Source organism: Neodiprion lecontei, chromosome 3 (assembly GCF_021901455.1).
Source record: "Neodiprion lecontei isolate iyNeoLeco1 chromosome 3, iyNeoLeco1.1, whole genome shotgun sequence".
Classification (NCBI taxonomy): domain Eukaryota; kingdom Metazoa; phylum Arthropoda; class Insecta; order Hymenoptera; family Diprionidae; genus Neodiprion; species Neodiprion lecontei.
Genome location: NC_060262.1, coordinates 40,400,218 through 40,424,219, shown reverse-complemented (window position 1 = coordinate 40,424,219; position 24,002 = coordinate 40,400,218). Strand labels below are relative to the sequence as shown.

At 39.9% G+C, this 24,002-nt stretch overlaps 8 protein-coding genes and 2 long non-coding RNA genes across 12 annotated transcripts in view; 5 read left to right on the top strand and 5 right to left on the bottom strand.

Moving 5' to 3' along the window:
• Positions 1-1,418: 1,418 nt before the first annotated feature.
• Positions 1,419-3,660, bottom strand: LOC124293289. Its single transcript, XR_006903201.1, has 3 exons — positions 2,675-3,660; positions 2,400-2,434; positions 1,419-1,683 (listed from the first exon to the last, which is right to left on the bottom strand). It is a non-coding gene; the product is annotated as an uncharacterized LOC124293289 (long non-coding RNA).
• A 1,259-nt stretch (positions 3,661-4,919) lies between these two features.
• On the top strand, positions 4,920-6,491 carry LOC124293522. The gene is made up of 3 exons (XR_006903372.1): positions 4,920-5,080; positions 5,315-5,514; positions 5,603-6,491. It is a non-coding gene; the product is annotated as an uncharacterized LOC124293522 (long non-coding RNA).
• Positions 6,492-8,429: 1,938 nt separating this feature from the next.
• Positions 8,430-10,724, top strand: LOC107223653 (late histone H1-like). Its single transcript, XM_015663404.2, has one exon. The coding sequence runs from the start codon at positions 8,572-8,574 to the stop codon at positions 9,262-9,264; it is 693 nt and encodes a 230-aa protein (XP_015518890.1). The 5' UTR covers positions 8,430-8,571; the 3' UTR covers positions 9,265-10,724.
• LOC107223655 (histone H3) lies at positions 10,165-11,479 on the bottom strand. The gene has a single exon (XM_015663405.2). The coding sequence runs from the start codon at positions 11,436-11,438 to the stop codon at positions 11,028-11,030; it is 411 nt and encodes a 136-aa protein (XP_015518891.1). The 5' UTR covers positions 11,439-11,479; the 3' UTR covers positions 10,165-11,027.
• Positions 11,480-11,642: 163 nt separating this feature from the next.
• On the top strand, positions 11,643-12,579 carry LOC107223656 (histone H4). The gene has a single exon (XM_015663406.2). The coding sequence runs from the start codon at positions 11,704-11,706 to the stop codon at positions 12,013-12,015; it is 312 nt and encodes a 103-aa protein (XP_015518892.1). The 5' UTR covers positions 11,643-11,703; the 3' UTR covers positions 12,016-12,579.
• Positions 12,580-13,518: 939 nt separating this feature from the next.
• Positions 13,519-14,317, bottom strand: LOC107223652 (histone H2A). Its single transcript, XM_015663403.2, has one exon. It carries the CDS (start codon positions 14,261-14,263, stop codon positions 13,889-13,891), a length of 375 nt encoding a protein of 124 aa, XP_015518889.1. The 5' UTR covers positions 14,264-14,317; the 3' UTR covers positions 13,519-13,888.
• Positions 14,318-15,766: 1,449 nt separating this feature from the next.
• LOC107223660 (histone H2B) lies at positions 15,767-16,859 on the top strand. The gene has a single exon (XM_015663410.2). The coding sequence runs from the start codon at positions 15,767-15,769 to the stop codon at positions 16,136-16,138; it is 372 nt and encodes a 123-aa protein (XP_015518896.2). The 3' UTR covers positions 16,139-16,859.
• Positions 16,772-18,561, bottom strand: LOC107223659 (trafficking protein particle complex subunit 12). The gene has a single exon (XM_015663409.2). It carries the CDS (start codon positions 18,356-18,358, stop codon positions 16,772-16,774), a length of 1,587 nt encoding a protein of 528 aa, XP_015518895.1. The 5' UTR covers positions 18,359-18,561.
• Positions 18,562-18,873: 312 nt separating this feature from the next.
• Positions 18,874-20,118, top strand: LOC107223651 (KRR1 small subunit processome component homolog). The gene has a single exon (XM_015663402.2). The coding sequence runs from the start codon at positions 19,001-19,003 to the stop codon at positions 20,030-20,032; it is 1,032 nt and encodes a 343-aa protein (XP_015518888.1). The 5' UTR covers positions 18,874-19,000; the 3' UTR covers positions 20,033-20,118.
• Positions 20,119-20,301: 183 nt separating this feature from the next.
• LOC107223649 (polypeptide N-acetylgalactosaminyltransferase 2) overlaps positions 20,302-24,002 on the bottom strand; it is a 158,699-nt gene continuing 154,998 nt past the window's right edge. For all 3 annotated transcript variants that reach the window (XM_046734087.1, XM_046734088.1, XM_046734089.1), the window contains one exon: positions 20,302-23,981. In XM_046734087.1, coding sequence (XP_046590043.1) covers positions 23,712-23,981 — 270 coding nt within the window. In that variant the 3' untranslated portion in view covers positions 20,302-23,711. The remainder of the gene's footprint in view (positions 23,982-24,002) is intronic.

Here is a 24,002-nt window from a genome sequence, read left to right as displayed (position 1 = left end):
GATTTTATTCCAGCACTTTTCAAAATCGCGAAAATTTTTGCCAAAAATGCAAAGGGGTTAGCCTTACTTTTTTTTCATTTTTCGACCAAAAAATTTTTGGTCTCAGATTCGATTCGAATGACCCTCTCCTGACTAATTGGACCCCTAGGAACTCAGAAAACGCAGGGGAAAGAGCGTGGGATCAACAGGAGCGAAATTACGAAGCAAAAAGCACCTGCTTAAATATGTCGAAAACACAGGTTCTCATTTTTTGGCTGTAACTTTTGATGCGTTGATCGCAGAGTATTGTGACTGCGCCTAATCGATTTCTCTCGCAAAATTACGTCGGAATAGTGCCGGAAAGATTTTATTCCAGCACTTTTCAAAATCGCGAAAATTTTTGCCAAAATGCAAAAGGGTTAGCCTCACCATTGGATGAAGAATATAAAGAGAGTTGCCCTCATGGGCTCAGATGTGACAACCGAAAATTGCTCCATGAGATGTTTTAACGGTAGAGTTGAGAACTTATCGCAGAACATCAGAGAGTTTCCGATTTCGACATGATGCTGGCTGCATTCACCTTCTGAGTAACGCAGTCTTCGCAATGGTAAGCCCAAGCCAGTACTTGGCCTGAGTGTACTTACCGAGTTGTCGGCGATACAAGAAATTAATAATGAGAATAAATATCTTTCAAAATTGGTAGCAAAACAGTGATTTAATTAAAGTATAGGTACCCGAAAGAAGAATGTATACATAGATCATGAATAAAAATAGATCAGATGTAATAACGATGCAGAGACCAAGAAGTATAAATGTATATGCGGTCCATGTACGACATTGATATATATGATTCATTCATGATTAATACGTGATGCATACTATAAATTTTATAATTTCATAAGAAACATACTAGATTATCTACTATAATCGGCTAAAACATGACAACAAAAGAATTGTTCGTTTCGATATGGGATTCAATTCGACACGCAGTCTGTATATTCCGTAACATTAATATTCAGAATTAGGAGTAGGAACAGGAGTGGGATCAGGCGTAGGAGTAGGAATAGAAGTAGGATCAGGAGTAGGTTCAAGAGTGAGAGTAGGAATAGGAGTAGGATCAGGAGTTGGAGTAAGATCGTAGAAGTAGGAGTAAGATTGAAGTAGAAGTAGGAGTAGAAGTGGGAGTATAGGTGGAGCGTAGGGGCGGGAAGGGTAGGGTAGGGTAGGGTAGGGTACTACACCTACTCCTGCTCCTGCTCGCACTCTTACTCCTTCTCCTACTCCTACTTCTCCTCCTCCTGATTCTACTCCTACTCCCACTTCTGATCCTACTCCTGATCCGACTCCTATTCCTACTCTCACTCCTACTCCTGATCCTACTTCTAATTCTAATTCTAATTCTACTCCTACTCCTACTCCTATTCCTACTCCTACTCCTACTCCTACTCCTGATTCTACTCCTACTCCTACTCCTACTCCTACTCGCACTCCTGATTCTACTCCTACTCCTATTCCTACTCTTGATCCTACTCCTACTCCTGATCCTACTCCTGATCCTCCTCCTACTCCGACTCCTGCTCGATTCAATACTTTAGAATGTTATACAGTGCACAAATCCTCGTCCTCCTCATTCACCTTGTCCTCCTTGTCTTCCTCGTTCTCCTCCTCGTCCACTGCCGACCACCTCCAACCACCGCCAACCACCTCTGGTTATACCTTGAATAGTAATAAATATTTTCAGTATAAGAACACATCAAAAATATTGTGTAAGGATGAGTATAATTAATTGATTAATTAATAATATGTAACAAATTTTATTAGCGCATTGAAAGCTACTGAATTTGTGCTTGCGCGAAAAATGAATCGAAATAATTTATTGTAAACATGACAAGTTTGAAAAATTTTAAATACAATATAATTACAATTGCCATTAAATACCATGAAAATGTTAAACTCACCGAGCAAAAATCCTCGTCCTCCTCTTTCACCTCATTCTCCTCGTCTTCCTCGTCCACCTCCGGTCACCTCTAACCACCGTCAACCACCTCCAACAACCAACGCTAACCACCTCGGGTCATACCTTGAATATTAAGTAATATTTTCAGTATAAGAACACATCAAAAATATTGTGTAAGCATGAGTATAATTAATTAATTAATCAATTAGAGAATGAATTTTATTAGCGCATTTGTAGCTACTGAATTTGTGCTTGTGCGAAAAATGAATTGAAATAATTTATTGTAAATATGACAAGTTTAAAAAATTTTAGATAAAATATAATCAACAATTGCCATTAAATAATATAAAAACGTTATACTCACCGAGCACAAATCCTTGTCCACCTCTTCCACCTTGTTCTCCTAGTTTTCCTCGTCCTCCTCCTCGTCCACCTCCGACCACCTCCAACCACCCTCAACCACCTCCAACAACCACCGATAACTACCTCGGGTTATACCTGGAATAGTAATAAACATTTTCAGTATAAGAACATATAAAAAATATTGTGTAAGGATTATTATAATTAATTGATGAATCTATTATATAATAAATTTTATTAGCGCATTTATAGCTACTGAATTTGTGCTTGCACGAAAAATGAATTGAAATAATTCATTGTAAACAAGACAAGTTTTAAAAATTTCAAGTAAAATATAAATACAATTGCCATTAAATATTATAAAAACGTTTTACTCACCGTGCAGAAACCTTCGTTCTCCTCGTACACCTTGTTCTGCTCGCCTTCCTCGTCCTCCTCCTCGTCCACCTTGATCACCCGCAACCACCCCTAACCACCTTCAACCACCTCCAACGATCACCGTTAACCACCCCGGGTTATACTTCGAATACTCATAAATATTTCTAGTGTTAGAACACATCAAAAGTATTGTATAAGGATTAATACAATTTTTTTATTGACACATTTCACCGAGAAGATTACGAGAACATTATAAAAAATTATAGAAATTTTATTAGCGCATTGATAGCTACTGAATTTGGGCTTGAGCGAAAAATGAATTAAAATAATCTTTTGTTAACATGACAAGTTTAACCAGAACTACGGATAATTAGTCCTGAACGTCAAAAGTTACCAGGTGAAGGACCTGGACAGCCAGAACTACGGAGCGCTCATCCTGGAAGTCGAGTTTCACCAGGTAGCGGACCTGGAGTGTAGAAACTATGGAGCGTTTGTGCTGGAAGTCGAGTTTCACCAGGTAGCGGATCTGGAGCGCAAGAACCACGGAGTCCTTGTTCCGGAAGTCGAATTTCATCAGGTAGTGGACCTGGAGTGTAGAAACTACGGAGCGCTTGTCTTGGAAGACGAGTTTCACCAGGTAGCGGTCCTGGAACGCAGAAACTACGGAGCACTTGTCCTGAAGTCGAGTTGCACCAGAAAGCAGACCTGAAGCGCAGGATCCAGGAAGTAGAGAAACCGGTACTCGAAATCTGCGGAGCGCGATTCACACACGTCCTATCTACTGTACGGTTGTTTCCGGACTGAGAAATTCGGCTAGCTGATTTTCGTCTATACATATAAATCGATGACGTCAAGGGAAAAAAAATTTTGGCTAACGTCACTTTCTGAACATCCGAACAGCCGAATCCAAACTTTGGTTTCGAACTTTAATACTATGTATGATGTAGGATGTATGATGATACGATATGATGTGTAATGATTTTAGTTTTTACATTTCAGACAAGAAATATGTACTTTATCTCTCCTGCCGATTACATACTGAAGCGGTTAGGCCCTTCTATGGTCAGCCGTTGACTAAAGATATACATATTCTTCAGTGAACGGGTCAGCTAATAATGCTGCTGTTCTACGACAGTTGGATGATAAATATTTTTGCTTGTACCGTTCAAATGTGTGTTAAAATACACTTGAAGTTTTAAGAAGCTTCGTTCTTTCTCTCGCTATCACCTTGTTAGGTCTTTAAGTCACTACACTGCGTTAAATACTGTCTCAAATACGGAGCATCCATTTCATCTCGATCAGAATTAGCGCATACGCGATGTATTACAGTTATTCTGAATTTCCTTCCACACGAACACTTTTCGAAAAACAATTCTGCTTCTCTACCCAACGTAGATACTTCACTTGCGAATACCTAAAACAGCGATCCGATTCTAGGCCTACAGAAGTTGAAGATCGAGAGTGCAGATGAAAAGTTGTTGGAATATTTATGAATATTAATGTTATGGAATACATCGAGCGCGTGTCGAATAGAATCCCATTTCGAAATAAATAATTCTTCTATTTTCATATTATAGTCGATTATTGTAAATAATCTAGTTTGTCTCTTGGAAAATTATAAAATTCATAGTATGCATCACGTATTAATCGTAAATGGATCATGTATATTAATATCGTACATGGACCGCATATACATATATACATGTATACTTTTTGGTCTCTGCATCGTTATTACATCTGATCTATTATTATTTATAATTTATGTATACACATTTTTCTCTCGGGTACCTATACTTTAATTAAAGCACTGTTTTGCTATGAATTTTGGAAGAAATTGATTCTCATTATTAATTTCTTGTATCGCCGACAAGTCGGTAAGTACACGCAGGCTAAGTACTGGCTTGGGCTTACCGTTGCGAAGACTGTGTTAGTCGGAAGGTGAATGCAGCCAGCATCATGTCGAAATCGCTAACTCTCTGATGTTCTGCAATAAGTTCTCAACTCTACCGTTAGAACATCTCAGGGGACGCAAGCGCACGACGATTTTCGGTTGTCACACCAAGCCCATTGACGGCAACTGTCTGTATACTCTTCAGTGAGCGGTATTATTGTAATATACCTATATTTACATGCTACATACATAACTCCTAATATCCGAGTCTTCACCAGCGCTGTAGTGATACAACGGTGCAACAGCCTACTAGCTTCCGCCTACCTAGTGGTAACAAAGTAATTATATCTTAGAGATTTGTTAGGCTATGGACGGTTCAAACCTGTTGCGAGACAAGTGAAAATTAAAAACAAACGAATTGAACCGCATAGGTGTGTTCTAGAATATGACAGCAGTCGGTTTTCCGTTGATACATATCTATTACGTTATTGATAATATCTTCTGGACAACTATTCGTAGGTTTTATATATAACGAGATGCAATCACTAGTTGATAATAATAATTCATTGTCCTACAAGGATACTCCTCAATAATTTTCATTCAATCAACTGATAATTGTAACAATTGTAACCAAACAGTTCGTAATTGCAGATGTGATTTCTAAATTTTGTTACATTTAAATTTGTAAAAATTTGACACATGAAAAGATCCACAGATGAGAATATTCACTACTACTTCTCTGTATGCAGGTCGAAGACCAATCAAAGACGTTTGGCAAGTGTATTGTTGAGTGCTACGTCAACTTATGCTTTACCGTCAGAATTAAAGAAACAACACGTACAAATGTTGCCACCACCGGGCAATAACATGGGTTTCGACATTGTACCAGCGTCCCCGTCTCCATCAGAATCTTCCGACGAAAGTCCAGTTCGAAGACCAATACCTCCAGGTTATTTTAACATCCAACAACTAACATCAATCATTTCAATTAACTCTATAAGATATTATAATAATGAAAATGTTTGTTTCATTTCTAGTTGTCTTGAGACCAGTTGCAAATGAAGCACTTGAATATGCCACCCTTGACGAGGTTGATCATTTCTGTTATTTCTTGGGACACCGTTTGAGGGCCTTGAATACACGAACATGTTTCCAGCTACAGATCAAAATGCTCCAACTTATCTATGATTCCGAATTCCATGAACTCTAAGATCGGATTCATCTTTGCATTGTCACTGACAGCTCTCAAACATAGTCAGCTGATCACTTCTGCAGATCTGATGTAGGTCTCAAGCTGTAGTAATGTTCCAAATGAGCCAGAAGTACCTGTGTTACCGTTAAAGTTAGATTAATCGTTCAACATTTTATTTGTATGGCAGAGTTCGTAAATTGAATTCGACTGCATGTGTTTTATACCTCACCTCATAATCTTTATTCCTGCATTGGTTCATTCGTGCCAGTCAAATATTCATTTAATCCAGTGTGCAACTCTTAATACATTATATACTTTCTTAGCTTAACCTGGAGAGGGTGTTAGCATTCCTCTAACAAAGTTTTCAACAACTTTATGTAACATCAGCTGCTTATTAGTCCTGTGTAGCGATGCAAAAATTTCATACATACAAAACAGCATACAGTATTTCTTAAGCAAATGTAACTTTTTTTATGTATACACACACAGCATCTACACCTCCACTATAACTGATTCCACTGATATTCCTTCATTCCTTGCTTTCGTAATTTGTATTCTTTGCAGACTTATGATGTGGTGACTAATGGTAAAGAGTGCAACATCGTCATAAACATGTATAAAATAAGTATAGATGTGGATATAAGTTTTTAAATATGTATTCTACTCAGGCACTAATGTTAATTAGACTATAGGCATGTAAATACAATGCGTTAAAGCTTACCAGAAAATAAATATAATTTTTCTATGAAAAAAACTTAACAGGTCATTTCCTGAGACTTAGCACCCGCGAGTATGACGTTGCCAAACTATATAATTATTATTAGAATGATTTATACCACCTCAGCAGTTGAAATTAATAATGTACTTATAAATTCGGCCCTGTTCACAGTTACTTTTTATCATTATCGTATGTTGAAGATCGTTCCTTAGCTGCAAGCACAAAAAAAAGTTTCATAACAGACAAGTTTTTCCTTGTTCCATCATTATTTTTTCTTGCTTATTTCATTCTTGTTTTTGAAGTACCGCGTTCTGCCATCGATAGAAACTCCATGAAAAATGTTAATTGAAGTTTGGTACTTGATCAGCATTCACTTTAGTTGTCAAAAACATTACATAGATCTGAGTTTGAGGTCAAATTAATTCTTCTGAATTCACTCCGGAATGAGACAGGGCGTAATTGCAGGGTTAGCGTTCATTACACGCGAGTCGCAATAGATAGTCCGTTTCTACGTTACCATATGAAATACTTCTCTTTGTGACTATTGCGATTGAAGTGCACATGTATTTCATCGAGTATTTGTACGATAACAGTCAAGTTGGGGAAAAAAGTGATTAATACACCCGACTGTTAAATTGGTATGAGATGAAGATTGTATATTATCCGGAATAGAGGAACGGACGTCCTACGGATTATCTAGGACAGAATATAACGATACCCAAGGGCTAGCTGCAGAAATCAGGTCATACCGAGTTATCTAGCATATCCGGTATTTCGATATACCGGTTTGAAATGTATGGCAGTAGCGTAACAGTCAGTTAATGGAAAAATACTGCGCATTTGTATACCCGCTCCATTTTTCTTTATTGCAACTACGTCGTCCCAGAAAACAATTTCGCTAACCTTCCCTTGATCAACGCTGACTTCAAGGTCATAAGACGGTTCAAATTCAAACTTAAATCGGACGCATAACATTTATTCGTGAACCATTTATCATACATATACAAAATGTAGAGTTTCTTGGCATACAAGCGTACGTTCCACATTTACACGAGTTTTCAACGATTTAAAGAATCCCTGATTAATCCACCGCAGTGTAATGATTTACTTCTTTCTTTAGCTTTAACAATAAGTAAAAGCCACCTGGCCGTAATTGAGTTGAGAATGTTGTGATTATCAAAATTTCTGGAAATTCGATGCAATACTTCCACCATCAATACATGCAGAAAATTTTCCTTATACACAAATCAGCTGCTCCGCGTAATGTCAAACTACGCAGAACCTCGACTTGCTGGATACCTTGGGCCGGTCCTAGTAGCTTCGCACGGTGTCATTACGTTCAAATTTTCATTAATTAGACATCCGTTACCGTGAATGTGTCCAGAAATTACAATTTCCCGACATTGTCACCCAGGTCGACGTTCCTCGGCACTGCTACCGGGTCGACATTCGTCTGCAAAAAGCAGGTCTAGCTCGTCGTAGACTTAGTCGCGACCTCCCGAATTTCAATCGCTTATATCACGGAGACAAGTGCAGATACGAGGTTCGGCTTTTGCATGGAACTAGAGCAAAGCTTCGAGCTCACACTGGTACATTGGAAAAGATTCGATCGCATCCCCCCAGGTCAGCACCAGGGCGACCGTTGCTCAGGGTGTGGTCGATGTCAAGACGCACGCTTCGCGGAGAGTGATTTTTACAAGGGATCCTTTACCGCGACGGTTCAAAAATCTTGCGTAGTCGATAGAGCATACTTCGTAGTACCTGGTAGCAACAGGAGGTCTTCAGGAGTTCGATGGCGACAGTAAAACACCCGAGGAAATACCGTTCGGTCAGTGTCGCACGCGCGAACGTCGCGAAGCGCACCGCCTAAAACGCGCTCACGGTCTCTCTCCATGGTCCGCGCTATCCTATACTAGCAAACTGTTGCTCAGATTTTTTACGAGTATTATCCATCTCAACTACCAGTGTGATCATACGCGCAAACGCATTAAACAGTATAAACTTTACTTGTGTCTCTGACGGTCTTTCAGCTGTAATTTTCCATTGTCAGTAGTGGTGTTTTGATCATTTCATCGCGACTACTAGATCGATCAGCTATGGGAGACAAATCAGCATCGTCGCCGGCAGTCGCAGCTAACCCTGCAGCTAACAGCCCAGCCGTTCAAGCCGTTCCTGCCAAAAGAGCAGCGGCTTCGCCCAAGTCAAAGAAGCCCCGTGCAAAACCGGCGCACCCACGTACTTCCGAGATGGTGAACGCGGCTATCGCTAGCTTGAAGGAGCGCGGCGGATCGTCTCTCCAGGCAATCAAGAAGTACGTTGCTGTCACGTACAAAATCGACGCGGAGAAACAGGCTCCTTTCATCAAGAAGTACTTGAAGACTGCTGTTACTACGGGAGTATTGTTGCAGACTAAGGGTAAGGGAGCCTCGGGCTCTTTCAAGATCGCGAACGCGAAGACCGACGCCCCGAAAGCAAAGCCGAAGGTACAGCGCGCCGCTGCAAAGCCAGCTGCACCAAAAAAGGCAGCTGTTGCCAAAAGCCCAAAGAAGTTGACCGCCGCCAAAAAATTGGTAGCCGCAAAGAAGCCTGCAGCCGCTACGGAGAAACGCAAGGTTGTCAAGAGCCCGGCCGCAAAACCACCGAAAGTAAAGACTCCGTCGAAAGCAAAGAAAGCAGTCAAGGCACCTACCCGCAAACCGAAGGCTCCGAAGCCGAAGAAGGCTGCTCCAGCTCCAAAGGCGGCCAAACCGGCAGCCAAGAAGGCGGCTGCAGCACCGAAGAAGAAGTGAACAGCTACATTTCGTCACCAACACCAGCAATCGTCAGAAAAATAATTTAAACGGCCCTTCTCAGGGCCATCAATTTATATCTATGCAAATGAATTGACATCGTCGATGCCCTGAACCATATTCCAATAATCCCATATAGGTATATCCCATGGAAAAAACGTCCATAAATTGTAATTTCCTTCGCAGCAGAGGTATTTGTACGACCATAGTGGACGCATAGAGCGTCGGCTTGAGTAAGAATTTGCATTAGGTTTTGCTGTTAGGTAATAGTATCTTGCACAGTTGCAGCTGATTTCCGGGATATTATAATTATTTATTGTTTAGGTCTGAACCATTGTTGGAATTGTAGCGGAATCGTGTTCCGTATATCTGCCGGCGAATGGGAGTCTTAAGTGAGGTGGGCTTCAGTTGCTTGGCAACATTTCAGTGTTCAGACCCTTGCTATTATTATACATGAGCCGAGTGCACAATGCACAATCCCGGAGTTCCTGAAAGACCCCGTAGGAAAAATATCAGCTGCTTGGTTATCGTTATTCAATTCTGACAGCTGCTGTAGCAAAGGTCAAAGGGGTATGTATGGTATGTATTTGTGTAAAATCCTGTTCAATGACGTCGAACATTGTTTTTCGGTATTTTGAAAAAATGAAGATCGATTTTCTCTCAACTGAACATTACTGGTATAACATTGTTTTTTTTTCATTCTCCCCTAAAAAACGAGAAATTGCGCGAATGTCACGGCTTTGTTAGAAGAGGTTAAAAGGCAGTATCGAAATTATCTTGACGAAATACAGTTTAATCTGACAATTATTTCGTTCATCTATAAGATGATGTTTAAGCCAGGGTATCCAGCGATATGAAAATTCAAAATTCCCGTATATTTGCTGTTATTTTTTTCAACCGTATAGCGTTTGTGCATTATGTTGCGATCAACATTGAACACCGTGATATTCAACGGTGTAGAACCGATGAATTCGGGTGGAGTCAAAAATGTAGAAAAATCAGAAAATAAAAAGGTCACACATCGAATTTACAAACACATGAAAGTGTATTTCGTAGGATTTCAAAATATATAAAGCTGAAGTACAAAAAAGTCAAAACGAAAGGTAAAGTATTCTATGTATATCTGGCTGTCTGATGATTGCTCCGATTTTCCGTGAGAAAAAAATGCAAGGTTTGGTATTTGGGGTTTTGCGTGTTGCAGCACGTTGACTCGATGATATAATATATTATAGGGGGTGCCCTGGTCGATTTCGACGTTGCCATATGTATCTCCATCTATCAAAGTCCATGTACCTTAAAAGGACTCAACAGCCACATTCCATATGTATTCACAATTCCGAATAAAACGTTGATTTGATGCAGAAATACAGAAGTGGCACAGATTCTACAATATTGCAATAGTAGATTCGTAGAATTCATGCTGCCTCTTAATTGCGGCATAAAGTGAAAATGTATCGAAGTGATTTTGATCAAAATACGTATAGAATGGAGCACATTGAGCTCTCTTTCACCGTCTACAAACAGGACTCTCATATTCGAAGATACGTGCACATGTCACGTTGAAATCGACCGGGGGCAAACCATGTGGTGAAGGTGGTTATGGGACGATATTGTGGTATCGATGTTACCTGTGATAGAAAATTGGGTTGATAGATGGGGAATGATAATGTGCAATAACTCGTGACAGTATGAAACGATATTTGGCGAAAACTATTTGTGGCCCTGAAAAGGGCCGGTTGTAATGATTTGTCAAATGAAGAAAATCAAGCGCGTTCACCGCGAATACGACGAGCGAGTTGAATATCTTTGGGCATAATGGTTACGCGCTTAGCATGAATAGCGCACAAGTTGGTGTCTTCAAATAGTCCGACGAGATAAGCTTCGCTAGCCTCCTGAAGAGCCATAACAGCGGAGCTTTGGAATCGCAAATCGGTTTTGAAGTCCTGAGCAATCTCACGAACCAAACGTTGGAAGGGCAGCTTGCGTATCAGTAGCTCGGTGCTCTTTTGATAACGCCGGATTTCACGAAGAGCAACGGTTCCTGGACGGTAGCGATGTGGCTTCTTAACCCCGCCGGTAGCCGGGGCACTCTTACGAGCTGCCTTAGTCGCCAGTTGTTTGCGCGGCGCCTTACCTCCAGTTGACTTACGAGCGGTTTGCTTGGTGCGAGCCATACTGTACAATTAAAATGCAGGAAGCAACTAAACTTGAGCGTGTAACGGGCACGAGTGAGCCGATGGACGCGGCGCAACCGCATTTTAACAGCTAGCAGAGCATCGTGCAGCTGCGCGATTGGCCCGAGTGACGGTAGAGGGGAGAGCACTCTTCGAAGGTATATAAGGATCCGAGAACGGCCCTCTGCACAGTTGAATCACACATCTTTGGAGGTGAGATTGAGCATCTATTGGGTGTGCACGTAGTTCGTTGCCTGTAACTATCATGACTGGTCGCGGTAAGGGAGGAAAGGGGTTGGGAAAAGGAGGTGCCAAGCGTCATAGGAAGGTGTTGCGTGACAACATTCAGGGAATTACCAAGCCCGCAATCCGTCGTCTGGCTCGTCGTGGCGGTGTCAAACGTATTTCTGGACTCATTTACGAAGAGACTCGTGGAGTTCTGAAAGTGTTTCTGGAAAACGTGATCCGCGATGCCGTCACTTACACAGAGCACGCCAAGAGGAAAACCGTAACCGCCATGGACGTTGTCTACGCCTTGAAACGTCAAGGACGTACTCTGTACGGCTTCGGAGGTTAATCACATCGCTGCCTGTTCCCAACAAACAAAATCGGCCCTTTTCAGGGCCACGACAATGATCGATGAGAACGATGAACACATACAAGCTACTCGATGTCCCTACTGCCTTCGGTCCTACAGCATATTTTTATGAAGCAGTCTCAAGAATGCCCGAACTTCTAAACATGCGTCCGTCAGTATTACAATATTAGTCGGCGCATGTGTCACTTGGCAACAGTCGTACATTGTTCCTATTGAGGGCCATTTTGTACGAATAACTCTATTCACACCAAACATTTATAGTCACTTACGATGGTCCTCTTGATGAATATTTGCTGAAAATTGCAGCCAAGCTGCCGTTCATCCCCTTCGGTCGTTATCATTCGATTCCAATTACCAACATAATGTATCGGTCGCTACTGTCCGATGTGAGAAATTATACTTTAGCTTTTGCGGCAGCTGTACAGTAGTAATGATATCTCGATTGATCCTGCATCGTCCTGCGCATGCGTGAACGACAGGGATTCCATGATGTTTTTAGGACCAAGTATACATATTTTACCTGTGACTTACAGCTGCGTTTACACTATATCGTATCAACTGCTTTGGAGTTGCGTCAGCCTGCGGTTTTAAGTTCAATAAACACTTCTATTTAGAAATGAGTAGTAATATCTGATTTGTCGCATGCTACCGAACACCGATGGTCGTTGATAACTTCGCATCACAAATTGGGAGGGAAATATGTCGTTTTTTTCAGATGTTAAATTTACTGTGCGAAAATGTGCTATCGATTACGTCAGACTTTACAAAACGCTGGCATCGCCGACTTTCTTTCAGACTGGAGGCGTGTTCGATAAGAAGATCCTAATACCCACAGCGATTTTTATTAGGAATGAAATCAATAATTATGCAACCATGTGCTTGAAACTGAATGCAGTGGCTCAGCGTGGGAACTTTATGCTATACATATTTGGGGCAGCCTCACACCTTTATTAACGCAGCGTAATATGTGGCTCATACGCGGGTGAAAAGTAGTTCTATTTTGGCGTACTGTGGTTGGCTGTGTAGCTTGTCATGGCAGACGATGACTGTCCGAATGAACAAGCCTCTCTCGCTTCCTACTGACAATGAGGCCTGCCTTACCCATATTTGAGGCTAACGCGTGATGCGGCTACTTCGATTGTATTGACGAGAAGCAGTTACTAGGCAACGCAAAGGGGAAGTTAGTTCAGTGTTGAGGAAAGAGTGTATAGTCTGAATTTTATAGATGCTGTGTGATTTGTGAACGTTGAACGCTCCGCGGAGTCAAATTATGTCGTACATAATTTATTTTATGGTACCGGAATAGTAAATAGCCAGACAGCTCCAAGTTATCAAGCGCTTGTTTCGTTTTTGCTTGAAGCTAAACGTTTTTTTCAGATATTAATTCTCAATATTAGAAGCAGTGATAAAAAAACAAATCAAATTTAGTTTTATAGATACATCAATTCCAAACCCTCATTGATTAACCCAGATATTTAATGAAAAATTGTTCTTTTATTAACTCTAACATTTATACATATTGGAAATCACATCCCCTTTCATCTTTCTGAGACCCATTATTGTTAAACTATTGAATTTTTTGATTTTGTTTCAAGATGACCGATAGGGTAATCCCGTTCCAAATTACATTTCATTCAAAGTATTCAATAGTGAAGGAACAAAAGGAATACAACCTCCGCAGTTTTAAAAGAAAATTTATGCAGCAAGAATTTTTCGACCAATGGCGTATTTAGTTAATTATAAATAAGAGTAATCGATTATTGTCGGTATTGATGACATTCGGGCTCTGTGCGAGAGTAATTTGGTGGCCCTGAAAAGGGCCGATTATGGTTTTCCTTATGCAACAGATGATTTATGCTTTCTTTTCGGTTTTCTTGGGCAAAAGTACGGCCTGAATATTAGGTAGGACTCCACCTTGGGCAATGGTTACTCCAGAGAGCAGTTTGTTCAATTCTTCGTCATTGCGAATGGCTAACTGAAGATGACGAGGGATAATTCTGGTCTTCTTGTTATCACGAGCAGCGTTTCCCGCCAACTCCAACACTTCAGCGGCCAAGTACTCCATAACGGCAGCGAGATAAACGGGTGCCCCAGCACCAACACGTTCGGCGTAATTGCCCTTACGCAAAAGTCGATGAATACGACCAACAGGAAACTGGAGTCCAGCTCGACTCGAACGAGACTTTGCCTTTCCCTTAACTTTGCCTCCTTTACCGCGACCAGACATGACGATATTGGTAGAGCTGACAATCACGATCAATCTACGATGCGATTACGTCGGCAGACGGAGCGAGAATGTTGTCATGTGGACGGAGCAACGAATTTATACTCGCCGAGCTTCACGCTGCGGCCGAACTGGAGTGTCGAGCGTTGCGTGCTCGCCTCTGATTGGTCCGGGCTTTGAGGGGCCCCACGCCGAACATCTGTACACAGTTTCAAGTGTATAGCATGTTTAGTTTGTTTTTGACAGATACAAAGGTGAGACGTATTTTGGTGTGCTCGGCGATTTTTTGCTATCAAGAAAAATGGATCAAAGAATTTGCATCAAATTTTGTGTAAAAAATGGAATTAAGTGCTCCAAAACACTTGAAATGTTGACAGTGGCATACGGTGAGTCTACTCTTAGTAAAAAAAACGTTTATAAGTGGTACAAGCTCTTCCAAGATGGCCGAGAAGATGCCAATGACGAACCTCGCTCTGGACGCCCCAGCACGTCAACAACAGATGAAAACGTTGAAGCAGTGAAGAAAATTGTTTTGGAAAATCCTCGAATCACTATCAGAGAAGTTGCTGAGGATGTTGGCATATCGGTTGGCTCGTGCCATGAAATTTTTTCGGATGTTTTGGGTATGAGACGTGTGTCAGCGAAGTTTGTTCCGAAACTGCTTAATTTTGACCAGAAGAATCGTCGCATGAGCATCGCTCAGGAGCTGTTGAATGACGTCAATGATGATCCTGATTTACTCAAAAGGGTCATAACTGGTGACGAATCATGGGTATATGGTTATGACATCGAAACCAAAGTCCAATCGTCCCAGTGGAAGAGCCCAGGAGAGCCAAGACCGAAAAAAGCACGCCAAGTTCGATCAAATGTCAAGGTTTTGCTCACTGTTTTCTTCGATTACCGTGGCGTAGTGTATCAGGAGTTCTTACCAAAAGGTCGTACGGTCAATAAAGAGTATTACCTTGAAGTTATGCGCCGTTTGCGAGAAGCAATACGAAGGAAACGTCCGGAATTGTGGAAAAACAATTCGTGGCTTTTGCATCACGATAATGCACCTGCTCAGTCATCGTTGCTTGTGAGAGGTTTTTTGACCAAAAACAACACCACAATCATGCCTCAGCCACCATATTCACCGGATTTGGCCCCATGCGACTTTTTCCTGTTCCCAAAACTGAAGAGACCTATGAAAGGACGGAGATTTGCAACGATTGAGGAGATAAAGACTGCATCGCTGGAAGAGCTCAAAGCTATACCAGAAAGTGCTTATCAGAAGTGCTTTGAGGATTGGAAAAAGCGTTGGCACAAGTGTATTATATCTGAGGGGGATTACTTTGAAGGGGACAACATAAATATTGATGAATAAATAAATAGTTTTTCATAAAAATATAAAGTCACCTTACTTTTTGAACACACCTCGTATATGATGCAGAAGCGTGTCCGTTCACACAACGCCACCGACCGGCACAGGATCGTCATTCAAGGATTTTGCTACTTTTTTGACGCACGATGCCACCGAAGACTAGCGGAAAAGCAGCCAAGAAGGCCGGTAAGGCCCAGAAGAATATTACGAAGGGAGATAAGAAGAAGAAGCGCAGGAGGAAGGAGAGTTACGCAATCTACATCTACAAAGTCTTGAAGCAGGTTCACCCAGACACTGGAATTTCCAGCAAGGCAATGAGCATCATGAACAGCTTTGTCAACGACATTTTTGAACGCATCGCTGCTGAATCTTCACGTCTTGCTCATTACAACAAACGATCTACCATCACGTCTCGGGAGATCCAAACTGCGGTGAGGCTTCTTCTGCCTGGTGAACTTGCCAAGCATGCTGTTTCTGAAGGAACCAAGGCTGTTACCAAATACACCAGCTCTAAGTGAGCGGCTTCTTCAACAACCATCGGCCCTTTTCAGGGCCACAAAACATTTCACCATGAAAGAACGATTCTATTCTAATCGAAGCATTATACAATAAGTGAAATATACATATAAATACGGTTCCCTTTTGTCGTACAGATTGCAGCAAAACAATGCATGTATCTTACTCATTAAACTTGAAAAAATAAACCAACATTATGACAAAGGAGCCAAAAACTTGAAGGTATCAACCGTTGTGGATATCGTAGTCCTTTAGTAGTGTGGTTTGAAGTCACACAAAACATAAACGGAATATTGGTATCCAAAATCTAAAAAAAAAAATTTTTTAATGGTGAGGATATTGTGGGTGTGGATGATAATTTGATGCTTTTCGAAGTAATAATACTCCTTGTCCATTAATTTATGAATAATGCTAGGTAGATTTATGAACTCAAATTTAATGTTTGAATATCACTTCCAATCGAATAACATTGACACAGTGATAACACCATTGCACTGATTCTCCATAACAATTTCTACAATAAACTTCAAGTAATCATTAACTAAAATATTAACAATAAATAGAAAAACTGAATAAGGTTGTTCAATTACAGGGTCTTACTCTAACGTAATCAAGAATTATTAAATTAGCAACTTCTAAAGCGATAGTTTTAAACATTGCACCGCAATGGCATCTCCTTTGTATCGATTTAATTGTCTCAATAAATGTAGTTTGGGCTGTGTACTATGAGTCGTGTGTAATTCATACAAGGTACAAATATTCAGCAACAACGCTTCCTGTAGTCCTTTAGTTGGGTTTCTGACTAGTGCACTTTCTAATAAATGTACAGCAGCTTGAAGTTGCCCATTGTAAAGTAAGCATACAGCCATATTATTTACTAGCATAATATTAGACGGTTCTAGGACTGAGGCTTTTTTAAAACAATTGTAGGCTTCTTGAAATGCGTTTTGAGCTACAGCCATCAGGCCTCTGTCTGTTAATTCCTTGGAGTTTGAGGGATTTTGAAAGCTTTCTCTGCCATCAGCGAACTGCTTCTCTGCTGCTGATACATCGCCGAGTAAAAGTAGAACCCTACTAATTGCTGATTTTAGTATTTGCCTCTGCTCTGGATTCCAATCTGTGCCTTCACTCAAGCTCTCCAAAATATCAACGGCTAAAATGTAGTTCTTTAGAGTCAAAGCACAGTTGACAACGGAAATTAGTACTCTAGACTCTCTGCCGACCCATAATCTGATTGCGTCATCTCTTTCCGTCGGTGTGAATTTGAGGCGTCCTCCATCCTCCCCGAATCCCTTTTTCAAGTTTTTTATAATTTGTTTTACAGTAGATAAAACCTTATGCAGGTTGTCCAGAGCGACTCTCGGTTTGTTGCAATAGGCAGGTATCTCAGCTAGAAGCAGCCTGAAGGCAAAACAGGCCATGGATCCAGGTCTGGTTCCATAAAGTTCTGGATAAAATGTGAAAAACATATCAGGCTTATCTAAATTCCCAAAGGGCTTAGACTCGTTTTCAAGAACTTCGACGTGCTTCAATTTTGCCAAAAGTGCGAGTCTTGTAAACCACAATTGGAGAGAGTGTGGAGTGTGTTTGCTGGGATGATTAATCTTCCCATATCCCTGTCCATAAATTGCTAGCAGTCTGCCAGTAAGATTAATCGCCGCTCGGTAACATCCTGTCTGAATCAAATTCCTCAGACCACGTTCGTCCTGCGTTACATCAGAAGCTGTGAGAACGTTGCGATGAATGTTTTCTTCTTCTCCCAGAAAGTGAATCGCAGCCTCCTTAGTCGTATCGGTCAAATCTCCCTGCAACGTCAGTCCGGGCATCGTCAGATTTTCTCTATCAGGAAAATTACTTCCAGGCGTCGACGTTGCTATCGAGGCTAATACTTTTTTGGTTTGATCCGAGGGGATCCAAGCATCTCTATGAATGTCGCTGGCCGTGACATGGTCGGAGACTTGTTCCGCAGCATCTGACAAACTGTTTTCAAGGAAGCTGTTTGACGGGTCTGTCAAGAAGGAGTCAAATACTGGGCGAGGACTCGCAGATGCCGAAGGTTGTTCCAGCATGTCTTGTTTTTCCGGTGGGACAATTTCATCGAATATCGTGTGAGTCGTATTGCTGAAGTAACGCCCGAGCCCAGTATCACCAGATGGTTTTGAGTCGTCAGACAATCCTGCGATATTGTCGCTCAGTTGAAATAGCGAACTTTTATCGGCCATTGCTTGCCACGCTCAAACACAACGTCAATTCTTCAATAATTACTGACTTACAATATCGTGATCACATATTATTTTACTTTTGGTTAGTAGGCTTAAGCTTGAGCACTAGGTTAGTAGTTGAAAGTTAACCTTCACACGACTAGAATGATCACAATCAGCTGTCACTTGTGACTTTACGAGCATGGCTAAATTACTTCAAGTAGTTTTCTAGAGGGTAGACTCTGCGACTAATTTTCAAATTGGATGCCGCAGGTTCGCGACATCGATTTTTCCTCATCATGTTGAAAGTGAATATATAAATATAGATAACTAAAAATAAAAATATCACAAGTGTCGATACAACGGCCGTTAGGTCAAATCTGAAATTGTAAACGCTCATTAGCATAAATAAAACTTGACTTACCGATATGTCGATATTGTGTCGGATGCAAGATGGCGGACTTGCAGCAGAGCGCTGCTATTCGATATTCTGAAGTTCACGAACCTTCGGTCAAATCGTTGACTGCTCACTCACCGTCACTCACTCTACTCACTGCTGCCACAGAAATTTCATCAACATAACCTGAAAGCGCGTAGCCTAAACCCACGTGCGAACTGGTTCCGAAGACATTGCGATATAAATAAATAAATAAATTTAAGAAAATGAGTGATTCTGAAAAGGAGGATGACCGGCCAGTAAATACAGACCCTGTAGACAATGCGTGGGACCTCAAGGTTCCTGCATTCAAGCCGGAACACAACCCACACCGTTTACTAGAGGAAAGTTCGTTCGCAACGTTGTTTCCAAAGTACAGAGAAAAATATTTGAAACAGTGTTGGCCGCTGGTGCAGAAGTCGTTACAGGAACAGGGTATCAAGGCTGAATTAGATCTGATTGAAGGTAGCATGACGGTGAAGACGACACGAACAACTTGGGATCCCTACATAATTATCAAGGCCCGGGACATGATTAAACTGATGTCTAGGTCTGTGCCATACGAACAGGCAGTCAAAGTTCTACAGGACGACATCGGTGCTGATATTATTAAAATATCGTCCTTGGTCAGGAACAAGGAGAAGTTTGTCAAACGAAGACAGCGGCTAATCGGACCCAACGGCTGCACACTGAAGTCAATCGAGCTGTTAACTAAGTGCTATGTTTTGGTTCAAGGGCAAACCGTAGCTGCTCTTGGGCCCTACAAGGGACTGCAGCAGGTGCGACGAATCTGCGAAGATACAATGAAGAACGTGCATCCGATTTACAATATCAAGGCGTTGATGATAAAGCGAGAACTGGCCAAGGATCCTAAGCTGAAAAACGAAAATTGGGAGAGATTTTTACCAAAGTTTAACAGCAAAAATGTTAGCAAAAGAAAACAGCCAAAGAATAAAAAGGCTAAGAAGGAATACACACCGTTTCCTCCGCCGCAGCAAGAAAGTAAAATCGATAAACAGTTGGCATCTGGAGAATTCTTCCTTAAAGAGGAACAGAAACAGGCTAAGAAACGTAAGGAACAGGAGACCAGGCATGAGGAGGCTGCCAAAAAGAGAGTCGAAAGAAGAGCTCAGGCCTTTGTTGCTCCTGAGGAAAATGTTGCAACGAAAAATGTTAGCAAGAAAGGAGATATCAACATCGAGGAGTTTAAGAGAAAAGTTAAAAAAGGTTTTAAAAAACGTAGCGCTGCTCCTTCCTAAACTGTGTATATACTTTTATCATACTAAACTTACAACTTGTGGTACGTTTATTTTTTATAAGATTAAGCCGGGTTGTATTAAAAAAATTTTGTAAATAAATTAACGTAAAGTTTTTGGAAAAAAATCCTTGTTTTTATTAAAAAAAATTTCTCCTATAATCGTTTAGCATACTTTTTTTTGTTCACTTTGTTTCATCTTAATTTACATTCATTTCATTATTATACAATACAAAGTGTGGAATACATGAAACACTAGCGTATGATTTTTTAGCCGGTAGAACTTTATAATTGAATGATAATCCCGACAATTTGATGAGTACGTAGGTTTAAAAAGTTTTTTTTTTTTTTGTTATACAAAGTTCATTTGAAGTACGCCAAATTTTTTTCATTATTGTCAATCTCTAAGTATCGCCGCTCGTTTTTTTTTGTTTCTTTTTTTATTACTACTTCGACCATTTCTCTGTCATTGTGTCATTTTACTCGTACAGGTGTTATTCTTCATTTATAATCCATCCATATTCGTTATTCACAGAAATCAAGTGGTGGGTCTATTTAAATGGACTGGTTACATACACATTATCATTGACTGTTAACTTCCTATGTAACTGAATAATCAATTAATTTATGTCACATTTTATCTTACAGCCTAAAATTGCGGAAGTACGACGTTTTTATATCATTTATATTTAGATAATTAATAATAATATAACTATTATTTACAGTACGTATTTATGATATTCATTATACGTATAACTTAGTAAGTTTATTGTGTAGTCTGCAGTATATTCGCAGACGAAAACGACCAGATTTAACGAAAGCCTTCATTTTAATTACCGGGGACATCAGAAACGGATTGAAGATCGATACCGTCTTACCTACTATAACGCAAGTATAATAGGCATTTTTCGGCGAATACAGTGGTATAAACCAGTGGTATAAATCGTCGTTGCTTCTGGTATGGGCGGAGCTTAACTCTGGTCAAGTATAACGGCACACTAAAACGCTCTGGTTCGTTTTGTTCGTAGTTAAAGGCGCGAAATATTGGGAAGAAGACTCAAGTGTAGAAAACGCGTTTGGTACCTTTTGGTACACTTTGGTTGCTATACCAGTGCTCGCCAAAAAGTGCCTAATATTGTATTATGTTATAATATGTTATATATAATAAATTTCTTATATCCTACGTGCTTGAACCAATCTTATCGTAAAATTTTTTGACATGATTGGTATCCCGACTGTATTTTCCATCAGTTTAATGACAATCTAATGCAGAAGTGATAGGTTCATGATGCAAAAGCTTACGTACACTTATACCAGCACTGCTGTTAATACGTAACAGCAAGGAACAAGCTAGGAGTTATTACAAAAGAATACTTAGTTTGTATCGTCTCATATTGCTGTTGCTGATTCTCTTATCGACTAAATATCATAATTGTTTTATCATAATTACCTATACCCATTTGCACAACCAAGTCAAAATACAGTACATCGCCTGTACTAATTTAAACGAAGAGAAAAATTTCAATTTAAATAAACATTTGTGATCAATAAGTAAATTGTGATATTGACGGACAACAACATTTACAAATTTTGACTACTAGGCGTGGTTAAATTGAATAAAAATTTCAATTTACGTCCACCTTGTACTTGACAGATAAATTTTTTTTCCCTAAACGCAGACGATATTTAGATTTTTACAAAAACTTTTTTCAACCAACTATTCGAAATCAACCAACGCTAGATTTTGGCATACTTATCGTTGGTCTTACAACGGGTACAATTCAATTGCTCGTTGACTGTTTAGATTTGGAAAATCATGAGATACAAAATAATTGTTCACGAATCCTTAACAAGGATACATCACGACGCCTATCTGACGCAGATATTATCGTGACGCACTTCTGAACTCGCAATGTAATCACAGTTCAAAAATTATAATCTTATTATAATTAAGCAATCCATTATAATAGTTATATTAATAATATCATGAAATATATTTACATCTTTGATACTCCAATCGTTTCGAAGATTGTATTTTCTTTATACTTCCCTTTTCGCTATTACGTTCGTATTTTTCAATGTTTATCGGTAAATCGATTGTAATTTTCTGATTCTAAATACCCAATTCGTAACTTGACGGCAGTTATTTACTTTTTATTCAAGTTTTGTTCTTTCATCTTAAACTTCGTTTTGGCACTCTCAGCAACATTGATCATATTTCAAAATTAATAATAAAATTATTGAATGGGGGTATAAGTTTCTTCAGATCGAATACAACATAGTTTTTCTGTTACCCGTTTTCGTGAAAAACATTTTCTAAAAAATCGTCTCTCGTATTAAATGTATCAATGGCTAATACTTTAATCATTTTAAGCTGCTATTATATATACGCGTACATCCCTTACGCGTTGAGTCCAACAGTTTTCCCGGTATTTTTTTGATATCATCATTTATTCACCTATAAGAGAGTCACAGATATTAGTAATTAACGGCCAAAGAACCGACGATACAACGTAAATATTAGACTAAAATTGAATAGCAAATATCGCGGCTTTAAACTAAATCACTTTTGATTTGGTATAATCAAAATTGAGATTGTATCTGGGCAAAATACTCTTATGCATTATCCATTAGTGATTCTAGCCTTAACACAGAAAGTTACACTAAAATCATTTGTCGTAACAATTATACAATACAGTCTGACCTCTCGATAGTACCTCTGTCAATAGTTCCGCTTCCCAAGTTTTATCCGCGAACTATTTCCTCCACTTCTCAGAAGATAAGCTGCAAGCTCCGATTTCGTATACCTACTTCTCGGTAGTTTAGTCAGTAAAATCTTTTTTTCATTCGTATTCCGAAGCAAAAGAGCAATCGGAACTATTGAGAGTTAGGTGCAAAAGTCTCGCCGGCGAGCGCGAAGGTGGATAGATATTGGGGGAACACCGATTCATAGAAAAACTCTTCCGATTTCATACCCGCCCGGAACTATCGAGAGGTCGGACCGTAGCTGAGTTCTTCAATAAACTCTAACCGTTATTTTTGGAATGTAAATAATTTTACTTTTCCCGTTATAATTTTTTTTGTATAAATAGTACATTGGGTGAAGATTTAAACAATTATTTTTCGTATATAGTCAAGATGAACTCTGTAGCTCATCAGCTTGAATAGAGAACTGGTTACATCTACATTCTCCTTATCACATTGAAATAATATTGTTGCTGCAAAAGAGATGTTTGCTAGACAATAAATTGATTTTTCTAAAAAGGCAGTTTACCTTGCGAATATAAAATGTTTATTCGCTTATAAAATATGATCAAATTGCTTAATATTTTTATTCATATTTATAAAAATTATTCGCTTCCTTCAAATGAAAGTTATTACACCTAATTTAGCTTGAGTATTTTAAGACACTCCATTTAAGAGTTGAAGTTTGGTTTAAAGAAGGAGAACTACTACGGCAGGTAACTTGTATTACATTCAACAGCAGTTTTCACGTCACTCTGTTTTTACCAGTGAGACAATAAAATAATAACTGCAAGCCCTTTAGCGTGTTATAATAATTCTTTAGTGCCATATGTATTATACGGGAGTTGATAATTTCATTATCGGACGCACACATTATCATTTCGTCTTATACCTTAAAATAGTAAACTATAATGAATTAATTAGAGCTCCAGTCCAGGCTAATGATTGTGATTGTAGAGATGCCATCTTTGTGTCTCTGCACGCGAGTCGCACTTTTCTGCAGTTATACCTCGCTGCGCGTGATGCCTGGAATCTACGCAGACTGGTATTCGTGTGTGACGTATCAGGCCACCCTCCAAGTGACGCCATTTCTGATTCTCACTTCCGTCACATATTTGCATCAAGAGTGTTGTTCCTTTAGCGTATGCCGGTAACGTCAGGCAGAGGTCATGGTGCTTTATTAAACCATCCTTCGTTAAGCCCCATTCCTAAAAGAGATGACCGTCATC

Bases quoted from the DNA above. Each gene is read 5' to 3' on its own strand.
- LOC107223653 (XM_015663404.2), top strand. From the start codon at position 8,572: ATGGGAGACAAATCAGCATCGTCGCCGGCAGTCGCAGCTAACCCTGCA.
- LOC107223655 (XM_015663405.2), bottom strand. From the start codon at position 11,438: ATGGCTCGCACCAAGCAAACCGCTCGTAAGTCAACTGGAGGTAAGGCG.
- LOC107223656 (XM_015663406.2), top strand. From the start codon at position 11,704: ATGACTGGTCGCGGTAAGGGAGGAAAGGGGTTGGGAAAAGGAGGTGCC.
- LOC107223652 (XM_015663403.2), bottom strand. From the start codon at position 14,263: ATGTCTGGTCGCGGTAAAGGAGGCAAAGTTAAGGGAAAGGCAAAGTCT.
- LOC107223660 (XM_015663410.2), top strand. From the start codon at position 15,767: ATGCCACCGAAGACTAGCGGAAAAGCAGCCAAGAAGGCCGGTAAGGCC.
- LOC107223659 (XM_015663409.2), bottom strand. From the start codon at position 18,358: ATGGCCGATAAAAGTTCGCTATTTCAACTGAGCGACAATATCGCAGGA.
- LOC107223651 (XM_015663402.2), top strand. From the start codon at position 19,001: ATGAGTGATTCTGAAAAGGAGGATGACCGGCCAGTAAATACAGACCCT.